The following is a 21,367-nucleotide window of genomic DNA, read 5'->3' as shown; positions in this document are numbered from 1 at the left end:
AAGCACCGGGCTAAAAACTGAGAGACCATGAGATCTAGTCCCATGTTAGGCATAAAGGCAGCTGGGCAACTTAAGGTCAGTCATTCAGTCTCAGCCCTAGGAAAAAAGAAATAGAAGAGATTCACTTCTGAAAAACTTGCCAAAGAAAACTGCAGGATCTGGTCCAGGCAAGTGCCAAGAATTAACACTGACTCAAAGGCACGTGCACACACATCATTAGCCCTACCTTGATGCAATGGTTGTTTTTAAAAATTATTTTAAACTATATTAAATGGGGAAGAAAAATTATCATTCGGCATGGGGAGGGAGAACCGTCTTAGCCCAAGAGTCAGGGTTTTCCCTTTACAGGTCTGTATAAAGATGGAAAGAAGGGACGCGGTGGCTCAGAAGATCGGCAGTTTGGCGGGTCGAATCCCGAGTGCTGCGTAGCAGAGTGAGCGCCTGTTACTTGTCCCAGCTTCTGCCAACCTAGCAGTTCGAAAGCACGTAAAAATGCAAGTAGAAAAATAGGGACCACTACGGTGGGAAGGTAACAGCGTTCCGTGCGCCTTTGGCGTCTATTCATGCTGGCCACATGACCACGGAGATGTCCTCGGACAAGCGCTGGCTCTTCGGCTTTGAAACAGAGATGAGCACCGGCCCCTAGAGCCGGAAACGACTAGCACGCATGTGCGGGGGAAACTTTACCTTTATTTTTACCTATAAAGATGGAGTATAAATCCTGCAGTCCGGAGAAAACCAACGAGTACTGGTGCTGGCATAGACATGCAATGAGATCTTCAAGGAAAGTGAATAGTTCGGCCCTGATGCTTCAAGAGATGTGCCTGATGGCAAAATAGCACCAAGACAGTGTACTAAACCTCCACGATCCCTGTGAGAAGTAGGTTTTTCTGAGCTATTAAGAAAACGAGTAACTCTTACATTGTCAATGTGTGGCATGCCCTGCTTTCGGTTCCTGGCGATATAGGTAATTGCATCATGCACTGATGCAAAAAGGTGGTTCTTGGTTATGGTTTCATTGAAAAAACTGCCTCTTTCCAGCTGGGTAATGACAGTGCCTGCAGAGAGAAGAACAGTAAATTACCTGACAGGACCATACATACATCTACTATTTGTGGTGAAAACACTAGTGATGAATCCAGTCAACGTCACTTTCATTTAGTCCAACAAATCTGCAAAGAGCAAGACTAGGGAAAGCTATCTGCCCATTTTAATAAAGCCAGGTGAGAACATTTATTTTGCAAATTTCCTGCTTTTTCTCTCTCACTAGAAGGTCTATTCAAGACTAGGATCTGTTACCACCCCCACCCCCCGCTAATTTTGTATGCTCTTTCCTTGATCAAAATTACTTCTAGTTATTACTATACAGTGTATACGATATACTTCCCCAGTCTGGTTGTATTGAACTACCACTCTCATATTTCCAACTAATGTTGCACAATACAACTGAAGGTCATGAGTTGGGAGAGGCAATGTTATTAGCTTGGTGGGTGGCATGCTGTGGAGAGACTCCCTTTTGCTTTAGCAGAAATTTAAACAAGGGTTGGCTTATACTTAGGAAACAGTATGATTTTTCCCAGGCTATCCTCTTAAATAATACCAAACTATGAGATATATATCCTAGTTTTCAGTCTGAGTGTATCTGGGTGCAAAGGTATAGAACAGGGGTAGGCAACCTCGGCTCTTTTATGACGTGTCTTAAAAGAGCCGAGGTTGCCTACCCCTGGTATAGAACTATAGATTAATACTGAAAGGCAACAAAGAATGTTTTGGTCTCCTTACTGCCACCCAGTGGCTTTCTGCATACCATATTTGCAGCTCAGCCCCTGTTAATTTGGCCTTTTGTTGAAACTCATACAGGTAATCCTTGACTTAAGACTATAATTGAGCCTGGCAATTACGGTCACAAGTCTTGACAGTTGTAAAGCAGATCATCACATGACTGGACCCGATTTTACAACCTTATTTGGGGTGGTCATTGACCAAATGTAGCAGTTGTTAAGTTAATGTCACAGTTGTTAAGTGTATATTGTATGCCATTGGCCAATTTTTGCTGGAAACCAGAAGCAAATACTGGTTTCTGGCAAAAACCATCATAAATCATGGCCCTGTGACTGTGGGGTACTGCAAAAGGCTATAAGTGCAGGCTGGTTGCAAAATGTGGTCACGTGACCACGGGGAGGGAACTGATATAGGGTCGTAAGTAACTTTGGGGGTGGGGGTGGGTGTCCATGGTAACTTCGGTCACTAAATGACCATTCGTAAGTCAAGGATTACCTGTAATGCTGAAACTCATAAACACCTATGGGGAGAATCCTGAGATAGAAATATTTCGGAGAATATTAAAAAGGCAGAATATATTTCTCCAAAGGAATAATGGAGAAGATCTTTAAAAAGACAGAAACCAGCCCCAGCCCTTCTCCCCCAAGCAGAAACTAGGCAAACGGCAACTTTTAGAAATGCAGATGTAATAATCCATTCAGGAAGGTTGGAGCCATGAAGCTATTAGGAAGACAAAGACACCTAAAATCTACATACCCCCACCCAAATTCTAAGGACAGGAGACATAATAGGATTAACCCACCAATACCAAAAGGGAACACTCAGACTCAGGTCAAAGTAGGAAATACAAAGGAACAGGAAATACAAAGACACAGGAAATACAAAGCCTCAAACAGGAACAGGAAAGAACCTCAAGAGCACCAGAAGGTATAAAAACCCTCCACTCCCTGCTACATGTGGTCAGTTTTTCCCAGAGCCATCTTTCTGTCTGGCTGTCCTCTCCAATAAACTGCAATCTTCTTTCTAAAGCAGTCTCCATTTTGCTTAATCTCCCAGCTTGGACTGGACCCTGATGAAGATTTTTTCCTTCAACACTCCCATGAGACAGACCTGGACTGACACACAAGAGCCAGACCTGAAGCCAAAAGAGGAATGTTTGATTCAAAGTACACCCACTCCCAAGGCAACGACTTCCTGGGTCTTTCTTACCATGGCAACCAGCAAGAAACACATCCACTTCAATCTCCTGAAAATCTTTAAATATCTGCAGAAGGCAACAAAGCAGAAACATGAGGATTGAAATATAAATGCCTGTGTTTTCCCAGCTGGTCAATTTAGGCTAGGAAGAAAACTGCTAATGGAGCTTTCCTTTAAGATAGCATGATCCAGATGTTTTGGTGTTTGATTCCCATTATCCCCCAAGAGCATGCTAAAGGGAGTTACTGTAAAGTCCATCACAGTGGGAAGGTGCACAGTTGAAAAGGATTTACTAGAAAGTTATTTCACAAAAGTCATATTATCCCCCTTCATTTGTTCTTTCAATCCTTTTAAGTTTAGTGAAGCAGCAGTGTCCATGAGCAATCTGCCACAGGAAAGAATCTTATTTCTGAAAAGCCGGGGAAATAAATGCTTTCTTGGCATTTTGAGTTCTTGCCAGCCATTTCGATTACAGCATGCACATGCATGCTGGGGAAAAGTGTCTGAATGAGAGAAATTGATTTAAAGCAATCAGGAAGATGCAGGAGAGCCGTTTTTAGGAGGTCAGAAATTGTACTGAACTCATAACCTCCTTAAGTCCAGAACTCAACAGGAGAACATGATCAATTTTAGCATTCTCTACATGTGACAAATACATATACAGTAGATGTTACATTCATGGAATCTCAAGATCTCTATGATCTTTAAGGGCTAGAGAGTCACATTTTTTAGATGGGCAATTTATAGGGAAAGGTAGAAGGTGGTAAAAGATTATAAACAATTTCATCATCATGGTGATTTTGAAGCAGGAAATCAAATAATTTTTCTTGGAGAATACCACAAGGGAATTTCCAGACTTTCTTGATTCAGAAAGAAAGCACTACTTTTACAGTTTCTTCCCTCCAACAAACAGGACATTGGAACAAATGTGGATTTTCTGACAGAATCGCAGCAGGAAAAGAAAGCAGTTAAACCCACACTTCATATGGGCAGTGGCATTTATTCCTTGCACCTCCCTCCTACAAGGTCAGTGGGCCTTTCTTCCCAAATGGGGCACAGCCATACATCTGAAAGCTTTCCTTTTCCTTACATTTTTTAAGGTCTTTATGGAGACAGTGTCCACAAAGGTGACAGAGCTGAAGTCCAGAATGATTGAGTGGATAGAAGGCTTTTCCAGCCCCAGACCATTTAAACTGGGTTTGCCACAAGATTGTGGCTGGGGGTGACTTGGGGTATCCCAGGCCACCACAGTTCCATTGATCTCAGTATCTACTCTGCCTTCCTCTGGTTCCTGCAAGAAAGGAAAAATAGAGTTGATTACTTGGAGGGATTCTCCAGGTTGTCTTTTGCTATTAAGAGTATTTTGTGGAATGTGAGAGGTGTGGATTGAGTTCTACTGGAAACAGGAAATCCCTTTCTGTGGATAGATCATAATCATATGTTGGGTTCTCACACGTTACCTTAGAACCCAGAAAAGTATTTGCAACATCAGAGGGTTCAGATGCTAGTTTTTTGAGGAAATGAACAAGGTCATAGGGGGTATGTAAATTTCCTCAGGAAAAAATATGAACAAACTTGGTGAAAGAAACGAGAAATCTAAAGCAGAAATAGCTCCTTCCTGTATTGATCTTAGTAGTGGTTGTGTCATGTTGAAAGTACTGTCATGGCAACTTGGTAACCTAGTAAACAGCATCTCACTACTTTTTGGTTCTTGAGAGCAATTAAGTCTCTCTCTCTCTGTGTGTGTGTGTGTGTATGTGTGCGTGCGCACACACACATGCATTCTGAGATGTTGTACTGCATGTGTGTGTATGTGAACACAGAGGTACAACATCTCAGAATTCCATCTATCAAATGTTCAAAAGATACATTTATTGAAACTTATTATGGATATATTATATAGGGTACCTATTGGATTTCTTCCTGCACAAATAAGAATAGAATAGATTAGAATAACAGAGTTGGAAGGGACCTTGTAGGTCATCTAGTACAACCTCCCCCACCCAAGCAGGAGACCCTACTACACCATTTCTGACAGATGGCAATCAAGTCTCTTCTTGAAAGCTTCAAGTGATGAAGCTCCCACAACTTCTGCATATGATCAGGCACTGCTTAGAATAATGAAAATTAGGTCCAGAGAAATCAGTAAGAAATCCATTTGTGGGAAGGGATTGTGTGGATCAACTAAATGTTAGCACTGTAAGTAAAAAGTTGCCTTGTACTGGTAAATATAAGTATGATTTCATCAGGTGCATCTCTGTGAATTGAATGGGATAGCTGTACCTCTTTAGCCTCCACCTAGAGACTTCCCTCTCAATCCCAGGTTTGATCTGAAATCTCAGATCTTTGAAAACTTTGGCTGGAGAAAGTGTCACTTGTAAATCCATACTTATGAAGCTCAGCAAAGACTTACCACTTTTGTTGCATGGTTATTCAACATTTAATCTCTATTTTGCTGGGTTTTGAAGCCAAAGGTGCTCATTTACACAGAAATACATACATACAGTATACAATGGGTTTACTCAGGTATAATAATGTTCTAAATGCAGTGGTGGGATTCAGCCGGTTCGCACCACTTCAGCAGAACCGGTAGCTAATTTTTTGTTGCCCAGGCCCAGAATGGACTTCCAGAAGCGGCATCCACACAGAGAACCAGTTGTTCACATATTTGAATCCCACCACTGCCTAAATGCCTAGGCCCTAGGGCAATGTTGTCTGCACTTTCTCTTTTTAAAATGATTGTACATGGTACAGTACTTGTGACTTTGCATCCATCTCTACATCCTCAAATCCAGCGTTGTTTTCTCCAGATTTTTTAGCAGTTTTCTGTTACCAAAAACAAGAAGAAAATATAGATCACAATCCTCACAGAACTCTTTCTTCATATGACATTTTAAGAATCATACAATTAATTCTGGATCAAGGAAGAAAATATCAAAAGTTAGGACCATGGTATGTTGGTGCCATGCCATGGTAGCTTATTGCACAAGCCATAGTTAAAACAAATGAGAGTCCAGTACAGTATGTGAACAAATAGTGGTGTGCTACCCAAAGCTGAATAAAGACCTTGTTTTTCTTCACATGGACTGTTGATGTAGAACTGATAAGGATATTGATTTTGGCTAAACCTGATTCTTAGGATTTTTGTTCTGTTCTCTGTCAATAAAACAGAGAGTTGCAATGCAGCAGTGCTCTGAGCGTAAGAGTTTTCTATATCATGTATGGAAAATATAGTGATACAGCAGTACAATCCAGCCAGCCATTGTCTCCAGCTTTATCCATGTCTATTTGTGAATGAGAATGCAGTATAGAAAATATCTGAAGGGCTCCAGATTAGCGAAGGTTAGTCTAAACCCCTTCATCCTTTTTTATCTATAGATAAAACCAGATCCAGGTGTCTTTGTGGAAAATAGTCCTCTTGGAATTTAGAAGAAGAAGAAGAAGAAAAAAACACTAGTCAGAAAAGGTACCTTGGCTTCTTTTTTGTCTTTCTTTTGCTTCCTCTTCAGAGCTTTCACCTTCTTTTCAATGAGACGGCACACATCAATGCCACACTATAAAAGAGAGAAGTACTTACATCCCAGGATGCAATGGACAGCTATCAGTTTTCTGATGCGTGATGGGCTACGGTCAAAAAGTCAAGATGCCCGATACCGTGGTGTGGTTGAAGCTCTGTCTGTCTTTGATATGCCTTGCACCATGCGACGCACATCAAAGCCAGGCAGAGCTTTTCTACGTTTCCCATCTTGATTTTTTTTTATCATATCCTGCAGATACTCCTGGACTCGTTTTGCTCATTTTCATTCCACCAGGCTTCTTAAAAGAAGCTTCAGATGGTGGGGTGCAGACACTGAGAAGATCCCATTTAAGGTATGAGTTGATATTTGAAATAATCCGATGGACTGCTATCTGATAAGAAAAGTTTCACTGAAATAAAAACAGTTGTTTTGCATTTTCCCTCACGCTTCATTTTATTGGGCCCCTGACTTCAATGGGTAAAATGATTGGAAAAAAATATTGTCATACAGTACTGAAAGACAGTGAGTGGGTAAGGGCTTGTATTAACCCCTTATTTTACTACTTGTATATTTACTCAGTGCTCACTGATTCTTTTACTCATCCTGGAGTGACAGTCTTTTTGGAGAGAGAAAGCAATACATGAGCTCATGATTACATTGGGCCATTATAAGGATCTGCTGTGGGGACAGCCTAGAAACAATTTATTTCAAAGCAGAAGATATTAACTGGCACCAACCATTGATTAAGAAGATGGTGGATCCCTGATAAAGAGCTTTATTAGTTTTTGGTCAATTTCTGAGTACAATTCAGGGAGCTGCTATTTACTTAAACAGCCTTGGACGTGCTGTGGGCAGGTGGGGAGTGGATTGGAAATGGCTTTTCTTATGTCCACTTGTCATCGTTCACAAAGCTCTTCCTCAGAGCCCGCCCTCTGGGTTTCTGGGAATGTGGCAGAAGGTTTTGGGGATGGGAAGAAGGCTTCTGGGGAGGAGATCTCTACAAGAGATATTATCTCTTGTGCCTTAGGAAAGCCACCAATTTGTTTTCCCCAGCTTTTGACATCTCCCACAGTCTATTCATCCACCAGTATTATTTTATTTTTATTTTTTTTATCATCAGTTATGCACCACCTTGGAAACCCTAAATGAGAAGATGGCACACCAACTGTAAACAGGGAAAGTCAACTCAAAATTTAATCAGAACAGCAACATTGAGACGGCTGGGCAAACTGAAATTTCTATAAATTTTTCCTAGTCTGAATCATCAATTAAAAACATATTTTAGCCCAATGGAATGTGTGTGTGTGTGTATGTATGTATGTATGTATGTGTGTGTATGTATATGTCCCAGCTTCTGCCAACCTAGCAGTTCGAAAGCACGTAAAAATGCAAGTAGAAAAATAGGGACCACTACGGTGGGAAGGTAACAGTGTTCTGTGGGCCTTTGTCATCTAGTCATGCCGGCCACATGACCACGGAGACGTCCTCGGACAAGCGCTGGCTCTTCGGCTTTGAAATGGAGATGAGCACCGGCCCCTAGAGTTGGAAATGACTAGCACGCATGTGCGGGGGAAACTTTACCTTTATATATATATATATATATATATATATATATATATATATATATATATATATATATATATACTAAGTATTTGTTAAGTATTTTAGAATACCTTGCCGGCCCAAATACGGGCCAAACCTTATTGCCTGTTTCAGCCTAACCTAAGGCCATCCACAAGCTGTAGTCGCAACTGTGGCAACTCATATTTGTGTAATTTTTTTGGATTGCTAACAAAGAATTAAAGGGAGACTGATATGGCCATTTCAAACTCATTTGTTCTCATCAGTCAGCCATACCCTTCTGAGATTCGAATCTCAGAAGGGTATGGCTGACTGATGAGAACAAATGAGTTTGAAATGGCCATATCAGTCTCCCTTTAATTCTTTGTTAGCAATCCAAAAACATTACACATACTGTACATACACACACACACACACTTTGTAATTGGGTAATTTTTACTGGGAAATTTAGACTTGGTTTCGCTTTTGACCATGTTGATACTTGGTAACCAATAAACATGTTCTTTGAGGAATTCACAAGCCTCAGAGTTCTGCTTTATTTGTCTCTGTCTATTGGAACCCTCTCTCTCTCTTTCTCTCACATACACAAACACACACACACGCACACACACACACGTGTGTGTGTGTGTGTTTGTGTATGCCCAAGTGTGGATTTCGATAAGAAATGCAGGGTGACCCCCTACCCTGCCTTCAACGTTGCTGCTTTAATTCTGAGCTTTTGATCATTTTGTAACAGCTTTATATGCAGAATAAAAATGCACTTCTTTTTTCTTGAGCAAAGATGAAGGCCAAGGATGAATTAATATACTACAAGAGCACTCCCACGCAGGAGTTGAAAGAGTATCTGTCTCTTGATTCCTTCTAAGTGGAATATAGCCCAAAGCTATTTTAGAGGTCATAGATGAGCAACCAAGAAAATACTAAGAGCAAACTCTAAAGTTTTTCTCACCTTTCTTTTAAGGGCCTCTGCATACAATTCAGCATTAGCAAAATAGATAGTAGCAGAGGAGTGGAAAATTTTCACACCTGGTATTTCCTTAGCCTGCGGGGAGGGGAGGAAGGAAGGAACACAAATGTTAGGAAAAGGGAGTTAGTATGGGGCTAATATATAAAGACCAGAATAAATAGAATTTGATCAGGAACACCATCTATTTATTTTTAAAGATAAATCAGGAACATTAAGATATGTGTAAAATAAGATCTAAAGATGGTGGGAATCTTCTCCAATCCAGACATGATGGTTCCAATCCTGATCAGGCCATTATAATTTAGAATATATATATTTCACATAATAAGAAAGAAAAGACTGGCAGGAGACCAGCCTCAACAAAAGAAGCAGAAATGTTGGACAAGAAGATTGTAAGCACAACAGCTTTACTGATCATTCTCCGTTGTTTTGCTGGGCAGATAATTTCTCAGAGATCACAGGCAGGCGTGTCAGCTGTGTCATTTAAACCCAACATAATAACTGTAATTCTTGGCTAGAGGAGGTTTCCCAGAGGATTAATAAGCACAATACGGACTTTGCCACTGCAAGGATCAGGGCTTAATTGGGCCTTCACAGTGGTGGTCTGCATTTGTAGTCTTCTTGCCCACTCCGATCTGCAATACTTCTTCCCTGGTGGATTTTCATAGGACCAGGGCTTTTTTTGTCATAGAACGCTCAGAATGGAGTTCCGGCACCTTTTTTGGATGGAACCTTGTAGGGTAGGCAAGGCGGATTGTATGACATGTGTGAGTTCCGGCACCTTTTTCTGTTACAAAAAAAGCACTGCATAGGACTATAAAAACTTGGCTATTCAATAACACCATCAGGAGATATTATTTGGCCCGGCCCATGGTAGATATTTATTATACTAATGTTGCAATAAGATAAGCAGGGATTAATTCCAGAGGAACAATCAAACAGGAAACAATCAAGGAACTACCGAGGAGAGAACCACATTCCCACCAAAACTGCCAGGGCAAGCCACTGAATATAAATAGGGAGCAAACCCCACAGTCACTAGCACTGATGATATTACCTACTCAGGTAATGAAACGTCTGCAGGCAAACAACCAAGCTCAGAGAGTACCAAGTACTCCACAATATTGTTTGTATTGCCTGTTTTTTTAAAAAAATCTCTTTAATCCTCCCTTGTAAGTTGCTCAGAGCCAGTCCGGAAAGAGTGGCATAGAAAGTTTAATTGTAAATAAATATCTTTTCCTACGCAGTTCTGGACAACCATCTCCTTTAATCGTTTTATATTTATTAAACTTATATATTTTCATGACATACTTACTTTATGATACTCAGCAATGTCTTTGTAAATTCCTGTGGTGGACACTTGTCCCAAAATGGAATAATAAGGCCTTAGGGAAGGTAATAAAAGAGAAAAAAAGGTTAGCAAAGGTTTTAACCTGCTCTCACAATAGATCCTTTGTGACATCCATATCTGGAATTCCTCATGGACAAAGAAGCTGCTTGCTTTATATAATTATATGTTAAAGTTTCTTTCTTGGATTATCTAGTACAGTAATTGTTTATATAAGTAATCTTAGATAAAGCCAGCCAAGTATGATGACTCTTTTGAATGTTACCAATGATACTGATAGATTGCAATGATGAAAAGGGATGTAACACAACCTTTTGAGTATTTATACTTTGATTATACAAAAAGAATGGCTTACGCCTTAACTCTGTTCAATTAGCACAGTTTAGATCAGTGATGGTGAACCTTTTAGAGACCGAGTGCCCAAACTGCAACCTAAAACCCACGTATTTATCGCAAAATGCCAGGGCTGCATCAGCATTGTGGTGCCCTCAGGCAGGGCTAGGGAGGCCTGGCCCACTGGGTGGGCATGGCTGCAGTGGTCAAGTGAGATTGTTTGCTCACTTCCTGCCCTGTCGCTTCCAAATGCCATGTGCTCGCTATTCTGGCGAACTCTGCTGGGGCAACGGCGCATGTGCCCACAGAGAGGCCTCTGAGTGCCACCTCTGGCACGCATTCCATAGGTTCACCACCACTGGTTTAGATTAAACATATAGACTAAGCATATAGTTAAATGGTTCTATTTACAGATATAAGGTGCTTTTCTTGGTTCATTGTAATAACAGTGTTTTGATTTAATTATGTATATGTACTGAAATTGGAAGTTCCACCAATAGTAAGATGGAGTCTGTCTTCTGTTAGATACTGAACTTCACCTCCAGAACATCCAGGCAAAATGGACAATGTTGACAGATCTGGGAAGTATAATTCAGAAGCTTTAAGGGACCACAGTTCCCATGTTTATCTTTGGCTTACACACTCTGATTAAAAAAAAATGTTTGATATTACTTGCCTTACTTTAGCACAGTTCTGCTTCTCAGTTTCTAAATACGACCTTATCTTTGAACAAACCAACCTGAATCTTTTGAAATGGGGCAGAATATAAATGCCTTATACTGCTGCAGTATAAAAGTCTAGCAAAAAGCATTTCCCAAATCTATTTCTCCCATCCTCTTGCCAGCTAGTGTAATACTCACATCTGAGTCCGGAATATGACAGTGAAGAGTGAAAATGTCACAGCTGCTGCCAGTCCCAAGTCAAGATTCAAGAGTACCGTAGTGACAAAAGTTACAAGCCAGATAAGCTGGAGGCAGGAGAATGAGAGAATAACAACAGTACTGAAGGCATCACCTAAATTTCCATTCAATTTTAGAAGAGGGAGTCATTCAGTAGCTATTATTTTTGAGTTATATTAGCAAATGTGAATTGGTGCAAAATTGCAGCTGGCCAGTGGTCCTGACTAACCTTGTCAAGTCATCCAAGAAGTTGAAAGCAATTGATTTATGTCAGGTGGACTATTGAGATGCTTTTTAATAACCCTATAGGACATTGTTATTGTTCTATTATGTCTTAGCTATGGAATAAATAAATATGAAGAAAAAAAAACACCATTTTGCAAAACTTACAGCATAAAAAATAACATGGAACTAGAATCACTTCATAAAAGATTTTAAAACGGCACGAGGAGGAGGCAGTAGAACAATGATGTGAAACAATATATACTGTAGTAGGTGCTTTGAAAGTACAAATTACTTTGTAGTGAGATTACTGCAACACCCTCTTCATGAGGTTTTTTTTTTCTATTGGATGCTACAATCGATAGAACTGTTTCTCCAATTTGCCAATCAAAAGGACAGATCCCGCCATTGGACACCAATATTGCAGTGACCCCCAAGGCTGCTGATTTACAGAAGCCATTGGAAGTGCTTGTTATTAATGTTAAAGCTCTACCTAGCTTGATTCTGGGTGTTTGCAGTGTGGTCTTGTGCATTCTTGTTGAAAAGACCATGTGAGGTGGGTGTTGTGGGAGCCTGAAAAAAAACCCTTTTTCATATATTACCCCCTACTTTGGACTACCTTAATCGCAGTTCTCATCTTTATTTTTTAAAAAATGTTGCATTGTAATTGCTTTATTTGACTTTTGTCAGCTGCCCAGAATTGTTGAGAGTTGGGTAGCATTCAATTTTAATATATCATCACCGTCATTATTATCTCACCTACCAAAGTATGGAACATATCCAGTCTCCTTGTCTTTGGGAATCTATGTGTAACAGCCTCAAATCTATAGAAGTGGATGATCTACAATTTATGGGTTAGACAAAGTAATTACTAATAGTAATTACTAAGACATGAAGACTCTTATATCTGAATGCCCTGTAATTATGAGATGGTTTTAATCTTTCCATAGAGAAAAAAAGCTGGCATATCTTGAAAACTAGTTCTAGCACATCATTTTTCTAAGTATGTTAAGATTTCTTTGTCCAAGGTTCTGCATTATCATTATAGGTAAATGGCCTCCCAAACTATAGAATAAAACTGTAGGTGCCACATGGCATTGCTTGCTGCTCTCTAGAAACAGGATTATTTCTCTTAGATATAGTGCAATACACTATCAGTTGTAGCAATGTTGGGTGGTGGTGGTGGTGGGGAGAAGTCAGTTTTTTGTTTGCTATTTTATTTCTTCATCTACTTGTTTCTATAATGCTGTTGAAAATTAGCACAGTTTTGCTGGAGTTTTTCTCCCTGGCTGTCCCTTACATAATACTATCATTCTCTCCTGTTTCTGAGTATGAGAACTGCATCGTGTATCCCTGCTGCATGCATAATCTAGATTAGCTCCTCATACAGAGCAGAATTTATGGCCATCCATCAGTCTCTTCTTGCCTTCTGATTCCTGTTGAAGTTTTCTCCTACTTACCAGGTCGGTAAAATTAGATCTCCAAAGTGCAGGAATATCTTTGAACTGTTTGAACATGCCTTTCAAGTTGACAATAACAATGGCCGCTAAGACAGCCTAAAAGAAAATGGCAAAGATGCTATTTAATAATACCTAGAGCAGGCAGTTTTAATTCAAGTAATGAGTAAGAACAGAAGAAACTTTTTTTCTTAAATTCCATTTATATCCCGCCCTTCTCCGAAGACTCAGGGCGGCTTACAAGCTTAGCAGTAGCCTTCATTCTATGTATATGCCTGCTTATTAGGGCTTTCACACACACCCCAAGCGGCATTATTACAAAGTCAGCTTAATTGCCCCCAACAATCTGGGTCCCTTAAGTACAGTATAAACCTTTTCTACAATGATGTAAATACCACAAAGAGATATGTTGATATTACCACTGTATTTGGAGAATGTTTCCTTCAATATCTACTGTATCTCAATGATATTTTTTTTAAAAAGAACAGCCTAATTTTGGAACATACTTTGGGTAGTTCGTGGAAAAACTCTCCAATCTTCAAAATGGTGGCCAGGATGATGAGAGAGGAGATGACGGAGGCCATCTGCAAAGTAGATAACAGGGAACAACTGAATACAAAGCAAGGCTGCACGAAGCAAGAAAATAACCCCAAATTTCACTTTCTTCCATTTTCAGCTTTTTATCAGGTTTTAAAGACATTGGGTGGTAGCACTTGGCTGGCTTTGGGCCTAAAACTAAGCAGGGTCAGGCCTGGTTATTACATGGATGGGAGACCACACAAAGTTTTAGAACTGTGAAAATAGAAAAAAAAGAACCTGTGTAACGACTGATCGGTCAGTATGAAGCTGATACTGAACAAAACTCTGGAACAGATTGTTAGACAGGTTGTGAGCATTCAGAAGACAATGTCTTGCTTGGCAGCACAGGTTTATCAAGAACAAGTCATGCCCATCCAGTGTGATTTCCCTTTTTTCATAGAGAGACCAGTTTAGGAGATTGCCATGGAAGAGTGTACTTTGATTCTAGTAAACTAGGCTGAACTATACCACTATTACATGAATATAGAGCCGGTTGAAAAATTGTATTTTATAAACATATGTTCATGATTTTTTAAAATCAAACTAGATATACAAAAGTGTCAAGTGGTGTACTGCAGACTCCATTTTAGGACCCATGTTGGCCCATATATTTAAAAATGAGTTGTACAAAGAGATTTAAAAAGATTGTAAAATTTGCAGAAGATGCAAAGATAGGGAGAACAGCAGACCCTTTAGGAGATGATGTGGGTGATTCTTGACAAGCTGGAACACAGGGCAGAAAGATGGTTATCAGCGTAGTTTTGTCTTATATTTTGTTACAAAAAGTCTAAGGTGTGAATATTGGATGTGGCAGTGCTACACGAGACAGGATTTGAATGTAACACAATGTGAACATAAGCAAATAATGTGATGTAGCTGCAAACATACATGCACACACATACCAATATTAGGCTGCAACAGTGAAATGTGAAAATGTAGAGGAATCAATCCTCTTGACTCTGTTTTGGGTAGACTCAGTGGTGGGATTCAGCCAGTTTGCACCACTTCAGTAGAACCGGTAGCTAATTTTTTGTTGGCCAGGCCCAGAATGGACTTCCGGAAGCAGCATCCACACAGAGAACCGGTTGTTCACATAATTGAATCCCACCACTGGATAGCCTATAAACTAGAAAATCTTGGATGGGATATTGACATCTCCTCTGAGAATGTTGCATCCTGGTTACTGCATTTTAGGAGGTATATTGACAACTGAAGGAGTCTAAAGGATAGCAACCATGATGATAAAGGTCTCAGAAGGAAGAACCTATGACAAATGGTTGGAGGCAATGGATGGGTTTAGTCTGGAGAAAAGAAGGCTGCAAGAGAAGCTCAAATATCAGAAGAGCGGTCATATAGAATACAAGGCAGAATTGTTCAGAGATATGCCTTAAGGCAAGAAAGAATACGTTTAAAAAGTGATTTTAGCTGGACATCAGGAAAAATTCCTAACAGTGAGAGCTGTTCAACAGTGGGACAGACTGACTTGAGGGGCGGTAGATCTCTTGCTAGGGATTTCAAAAGAGATGAGATGGCCAACCGAGAGGGATGCTGAAATAATTGATTCCTGCACTGGGCAGGAGGTTGGACAAGATGATCTCCAAAGGTACTTTCTAAATCTCACAATCTGTGATACTACAACTGGAAAGTAAAAAGAAAAAAGGAAGTAAATGGAAAACTCCTTCCATATCGCTATCAGAAAACTGCATATATTTATCCACAGTCAGTGGGCCTCTGTCTCAATTCAAGACATATTTACTTTTACTATTTGCTTAGTCTTGAGCAATATTTCCCGTCACTCCAATTGTCTGAGCAGTCTGGAGATAGAGGCAGTCATAGTGCCAAACGATCTGTAGAAAACTGACCACTTTTGTGGTCATGGTGGATACTGGGTTTTTTTTGAAAGCAGGAAAGCAAGCAGCCCTTAATAAGTTATTGTCTCGTGCATTCAGAGAGAATATTGATAAAATAAAAGTTTGAACTTCATGTTAATTTCAGTAGCATATCCAAGGCTACTTAATATTTGTGAGCAGATTCATGGCCCACTCGGAAAAACGCTAAAAAATACCCTAAATGTAAGTAGCTTATTAATGTCTCATAATATAAATACAATTATCTTCTCAGGATAAATAAACCCTCCCTCAGTCCACTGCAAGACAAATTGATGTGATTTCTAAAGCCAACTGCACCACTGCATTCATCAGAGTGAACTCATCTATCCCAGCATGCCTTTCAATTAGTTCCCACTGAGCTCTCTGCAGGTCTGGTCTGCTGTCCATCCATTTGATTGATTTCAACTTCTGCACAATTACTTCCTCCTATCAGAAAAAGGCTTATCTGGCCTTTACCTGGCTGTGTCCTCCTGTGCTTTCTTGTACTAGGGAGCGGGACATGGAGCAGCTGATGCTGTAGCAATGGAAAAAGCTACCAGCGGTGTTACTGAGTCCCAAGGCTATCAGTTCCTGCAAGAGAGTTGAGAAGAAGTCAATGTATGTTTCTTTATTTGGAGAGGGGGGAAAAAATAGGAAGAGGCTTTGGGATGGCTATATGCCCATCTCTTGACTTAGAAATACAGTGCAGGTAGTTCTCGATTTAGGACTTTAATGGAGCCTGCCCATTACTGCTGTAAGTCACAATAGTTATAACATGGGTCACCCGCACGACTAATCTAATTTTACAATCGTTTTTGTGGCAGTTGTTAAGTAAACTGCAGTCATAAAGCAGTTTGCTGCAGTTGTTAAGCAAGCACCGCAATTGTTTAGTGAATCAATGGTTTGTTATGGAGCGGTTTGGGCGAAAACTGGAAGTAAATGCCAGGTTTTGACAAAACCATTGTAAAATGTGATCATGTAAATGCAGGATGCTGCAAATAACCATAAATTCAGACCAGTTGCTGAGTGTCTGATCTACACTCATGGCGCTGCATGTGTGTGTGTGTGTGTACGTGTGTGTGCCAGCCATTGAAATTTAAAAGCTGGGTTGTTATTATTCCTGGAAGAGTCCTTCGTAACTTTGAACCGTTGCTAAGCAACTGGTTGTAAATTGAGGACTACCTGCAACAGGAGTAAATAGATAGTGGACAAGACAATCAAGAAAGAAAATAAAATCAAGGCAAAGAGAGGGGGGGGGTGAAGCCAGGAAGCCAAGATAATGAAAGCATAACAAATGTCTTACCTGGTTGCTGTCCACACTATAACCGTGCTTCAGAGCAAAGATTTTCCCAAGGGAGATGCAAAGGACATAGCTAACAATAGCAATGGCAAAAGCATTCCCTATCACCTGCCCAAACCAGCTTCCATTGGGGGCTTCAGGAGATCTCAATCTGTGGTAAGGAAACATAGATGCCGCAAGGCAATACTGTTGTACAGGTATCACAAGGCAAAACAAGAGAGGAACAGGTGATTTCCCAGGGCTGGGAAATTAAGACAAAACAAGATAATCTTTATTGTCATTTTTTTCTGTGAGCACACTGGACCACATTAAAAATAAAATTCTGTTGCCTGCTCTCAAAAGAAAGTATATATCTACCCATACACACATATAACACATATATACACAGTATATATAGCTTATGTGCTATGTCCTGGATATTCAGCAAACAGGAAGAGAACCTCCATTTTGTGCAGTCCAAATGAAATCAATTAATCTGACATATTATGGCTCTGAGACCAGTGGATTTGGGAAAGCAGCATGAAACACTTACCCCTTAGGAATATCACCCACAACACTAATCCCAAATTTGTTGTTCAGGCTGGCACCATAGCAGATTGCCGTGGAGACAATAATCTGAAAAAAAAAGGCAGGGAGGCAAAATATTCTTCAGTAATTTAATGATACTCAGGAATGGCACAGATGAAGGAAGCTGTTCTGAGTAAAACTGCCTTTTGCAATTGACTGATGATGAATTGGTTAATGCCAATGATGTTTTGTTGTTATTATTATTGTAACAAAATAGAATTATGTTTGGGGTTTTTTTCATGACAACAATTTACCAATTTATATACTCTTTTTAAAAGAACCCAAGATGTTTTTAACAGAGGAAATTACCTAAACTAAATGACATTATTATTATTATTATTATTATTATTATTATTATTATTATTATTATTATTATTATTATTATTATTATTATTTATTAAATTTATATACCGCCCTTCTCCCGGAGGACTCAGGGCGGTGAACAGGGCATATAAATAGAAATACAAAAGTTAAAAAAGGATTAAATAATTGCCCAATTAAAACAATCACAATATAAAACCCATTAAAACCCTAACGTTCCCCCATCAGGCCAGGCCAGCTTGTTCAAATAAATGGGTCTTTAGCCCGCGCCGGAAGGAGCGAAGATCCAGTGCCGTCCGGAGCTCAACCGGCAGTTGGTTCCATAAAGCTGGGGCACCCACAGAGAAGGCCCTCCCCCTGGGGGCCACCAGCCGGCATTCTCTGACCGGAGGCACCCTGAGGAGGCCCTCTCTGTGGGAACGCACAGGGCGGAGGGAAGTCGACGCCGGCAGCAATTAATTAACTGCCAGTCTCTTATTTTTAGCAGCAGACGGTTCAGCAAGATGGCAGCTCGCCAAAATCCTCGATGTTTTGATTAAAATCAAGCACAGCTGAATGCTCAGGAATTGAGACCCAGGTTTTAAGAACAAGCTCTCTAAACACTTTGTTTCCAACTCTTTCCATTTCTTCTGCGTTTGTTTCTTTAAAAATAAAATCTTCATTTCAATGAAGAGAGTTTATTTCTTCTTAGGAAACAGAATAAAATTCTTATTCCTCTCTACCACAAAGTAATAGAAGGGATGAAACTAATTCTAATTCCTTCCCAGAATTGCTTGGAAACAAATTCCTTCCAATGATTGCTCTCTCTTTTTTTTAAACTCCAGTTGAAAAATCATCCCAGCCATTTACATTTTTCCCAAAGAGAATCTAGAAAAGTATCAGGAAGGCTTCTGGATCCTGGCATGGAAATTCATATCTAGAGCAGACGTGTAGAAAGTGAGAACCAGGCCCACTTGTGGCTACCAAAAGACTTAACATCATTTTTCAACTGTACCTTTTACGTGGCAGTAGGGGACAATTATTAAACACATGGCTAAAGAGTAAAATATTTTAATTCTTCATTCTTCATTCTATTGAATATATGTCATGTTGCAGTTGTGAAATGGGTAGCTGTATAAATCACATTAGACGTAACCTTTTAGGCTAGTGGCAGCCAAACTATGGTGCATTTTCCTTATAAAGACCCTAATATTCACCTTCCGCTGAGTACAATGCCAATAATTTTATTTCTTCCAAGTTTTCATCTTGTTTGAATAATTAGATTTTTGTGGGGTATTTGGGGATAATATGCTAGTTAGTTTTTCTCTTGTAATTTGGGTGTCCTCCTGGATTCGTGGCTTAGTTTTGAAGATCATATAGGAGCCGTGACCAGGGGGGCCTTTGCCCAGGTTCGCCTGGTGCGCCAGTTGCGGCCCTATCTGGACCGAGATGCCTTGCGCACAGTCACTCATGCTCTCGTGACCTCCCGGTTAGACTATTGCAACGCTCTCTACATGGGGCTGCCCTTGAGGACCACTCGGAGGCTTCAGCTGGTGCAGAATGCAGCTGCGCGAGTTGTGATGGGGGCTTCCCGATACACCCATGTAACACCTCTGCTCCGCGAGTTGCATTGGCTTCCGGTTGCCCTCCGGGTGAGATTCAAGGTGCTGGTGATGACCTATAAAGCCCTAAATGGCGTGGGTCCGGGATATCTGAGGGAACACCTGCTGCCGGCATCAAGTTCCCTTCGTCCTGTGCGCTCCCACAGGGAGGGCCTTCTCAAGGTGCGGCCGGCAAAAGACTGCCGGCGGGTAACACCCAGGGGGAGGGCCTTCTCTGTGGGTGCGCCTGCCCTTTGGAACCAGTAGAGCTCAGGACTGCCCCTGATCTTCGTTCGTTCTGCCGGGACCTGAAGACCTGGCTCTTTGAGCTTTCCGGCCAGGACTGTGAATTTTAATTTTAACCTATTATAATTGGGTTTTAATTGGAGCTATAGGCATTTTATATTTTACTCAAGGATAATTTAATTATTTTAATTGTTATTAACTTTTTGTATTTGTAGTGTTATTTTAATTACCTTGTGAACCACCCTGAGTCCCACGGGAGAAGGGCGGTATATAAGTTCAATAAATAAAATAAATAAAAAACAAATAAATAAATAATTTTAACAGATTTAACAGATTATGTCATGACTTCTGCACTACTGGTTATATTGTTTTCCCACTGTCATTTTAAGAAAAAACCCAAGGAAGCCAATATTCTTAGAGCATCACTGTAGTGTATGCCTTTCTTTAAAGCATACACGGAAATGTCAGCACAGCAGGGGGCTGGACAGCTCCAGGCTATAACCGCTTTGGTGGGAAAGCCTGAATAGGGCGAGTCGTTGACAGCCCCAGGGCATGGTCAGCTCTGGCGGGAAGCCAGGGTTTAAATCCATTGGCCACCTGCACTGGCAGGAAGCCCAGGTTTAAATCTATTGGTCACCATTCACCTGGGCAGGTATAAAGAGACGCCAGGTAACCCCTTTGCTCCAGCTTCATTTCTGACTCAATAAAGAAATACTACCCAGCTCAAGTGTCCGTCTCTCCGTTCAACCACGCGACTTTGCACTGGCGACGAGGGTGGGATCCTGCACCGGACAACGCTAGCCGCGGACGGAATCCAATCGGTAGCCCCAGACCAAGATGCAGGACGACCGAGACGGTGGAATGGCACAACTGGGTCAGTATCCCCTTTTCCATAGCAACCGCCCAGAGGAGTGGGAAGTCTTCGTGGGGCAGCTCGAGTGCTACCTACGGGCAAACGGGGTGAAAGATGACCGGCACAGAGCGGCGGTGCTACTCTGCAGCTGCGGCACGGAAACGTACCAGCTGGCAGTCGGTCTCTGCGCTCCCGACGAAATCCACTCCGTCGGGTACAACGAGTTGCTGGCAAAACTGACCGAGCACTTCAAGCCCGAGACGTCCGAGATCGCCTGGCGGTATCGTTTCGAGAAGCGGGACCAGTGGCCGGGTGAGTCCGCCAAGCAATACATGGCAGCCCTGAGGCAGGCAGCTCGCCTCTGTAATTTTGAGAATTTAGAGATCCGGCTGCGCGATCGGATCATCTGTGGGTTGAGGGACAGGAAGCTGCACCAGAAAATTTTTGCAAAGCAGAAGTTGACCCTGAGGGATGTCCAAGAGGAATTCCTAGCCTGGGACGCGTCCGAGGAGTCCGACACGAGGGAAGGTGGATCCATCCACCAGTTGAGCGGTTGCAGCGACGCAGATGGGGCAGAGTTGGAAGTGGACGCCATCCACCGACAACAGCAACCCATCACCTCCAAACGAGACAACGTGAGGGAGCCGAGACCAGCCGCGGCAGATGCAAGAGGCCAGGAGTGCAGGTGCGGAGCGAACGGGCCCCGGTCTACCCAACTCCACGGCTACAACGCGAATCGGCCCTGGTCT

At 41.2% G+C, this 21,367-nt stretch overlaps 1 protein-coding gene across 5 annotated transcripts in view; it reads right to left on the bottom strand.

The window, feature by feature from the left end:
• SLC26A6 (solute carrier family 26 member 6) overlaps positions 1–21,367 on the bottom strand; it is a 39,225-nt gene that overhangs the window by 2,181 nt on the left and 15,677 nt on the right. For 4 of the 5 annotated variants that reach the window (XM_081321013.1, XM_081321015.1, XM_081321014.1 and 1 more), the window contains 13 exons: positions 17,584–17,666; positions 17,055–17,202; positions 16,229–16,342; positions 13,811–13,888; positions 13,308–13,403; positions 11,587–11,693; positions 10,361–10,430; positions 9,028–9,120; positions 6,450–6,533; positions 5,737–5,805; positions 4,070–4,270; positions 2,992–3,046; positions 922–1,058 (listed from right to left, as the gene is read on the bottom strand). In XM_081321013.1, the coding sequence (XP_081177139.1) occupies positions 922–1,058; positions 2,992–3,046; positions 4,070–4,270; positions 5,737–5,805; positions 6,450–6,533; positions 9,028–9,120; positions 10,361–10,430; positions 11,587–11,693; positions 13,308–13,403; positions 13,811–13,888; positions 16,229–16,342; positions 17,055–17,202; positions 17,584–17,666 (1,335 nt within the window). Of the gene's footprint in view, positions 1–921; positions 1,059–2,991; positions 3,047–4,069; positions 4,271–5,736; positions 5,806–6,449; positions 6,534–6,614; positions 6,889–9,027; positions 9,121–10,360; positions 10,431–11,586; positions 11,694–13,307; positions 13,404–13,810; positions 13,889–16,228; positions 16,343–17,054; positions 17,203–17,583; positions 17,667–21,367 lie in introns of those variants that run through there. The other variant, XM_081321016.1, reaches the window with a different exon arrangement.

The sequence above is a fragment of the Vipera berus genome (genome assembly GCF_964194415.1).
Source record: "Vipera berus genome assembly, chromosome: 2".
NCBI lineage: Eukaryota > Metazoa > Chordata > Lepidosauria > Squamata > Viperidae > Vipera > Vipera berus.
Note: the sequence above shows the minus strand (reverse complement) of the source record. Positions and strands in the feature narration are given on the sequence as shown.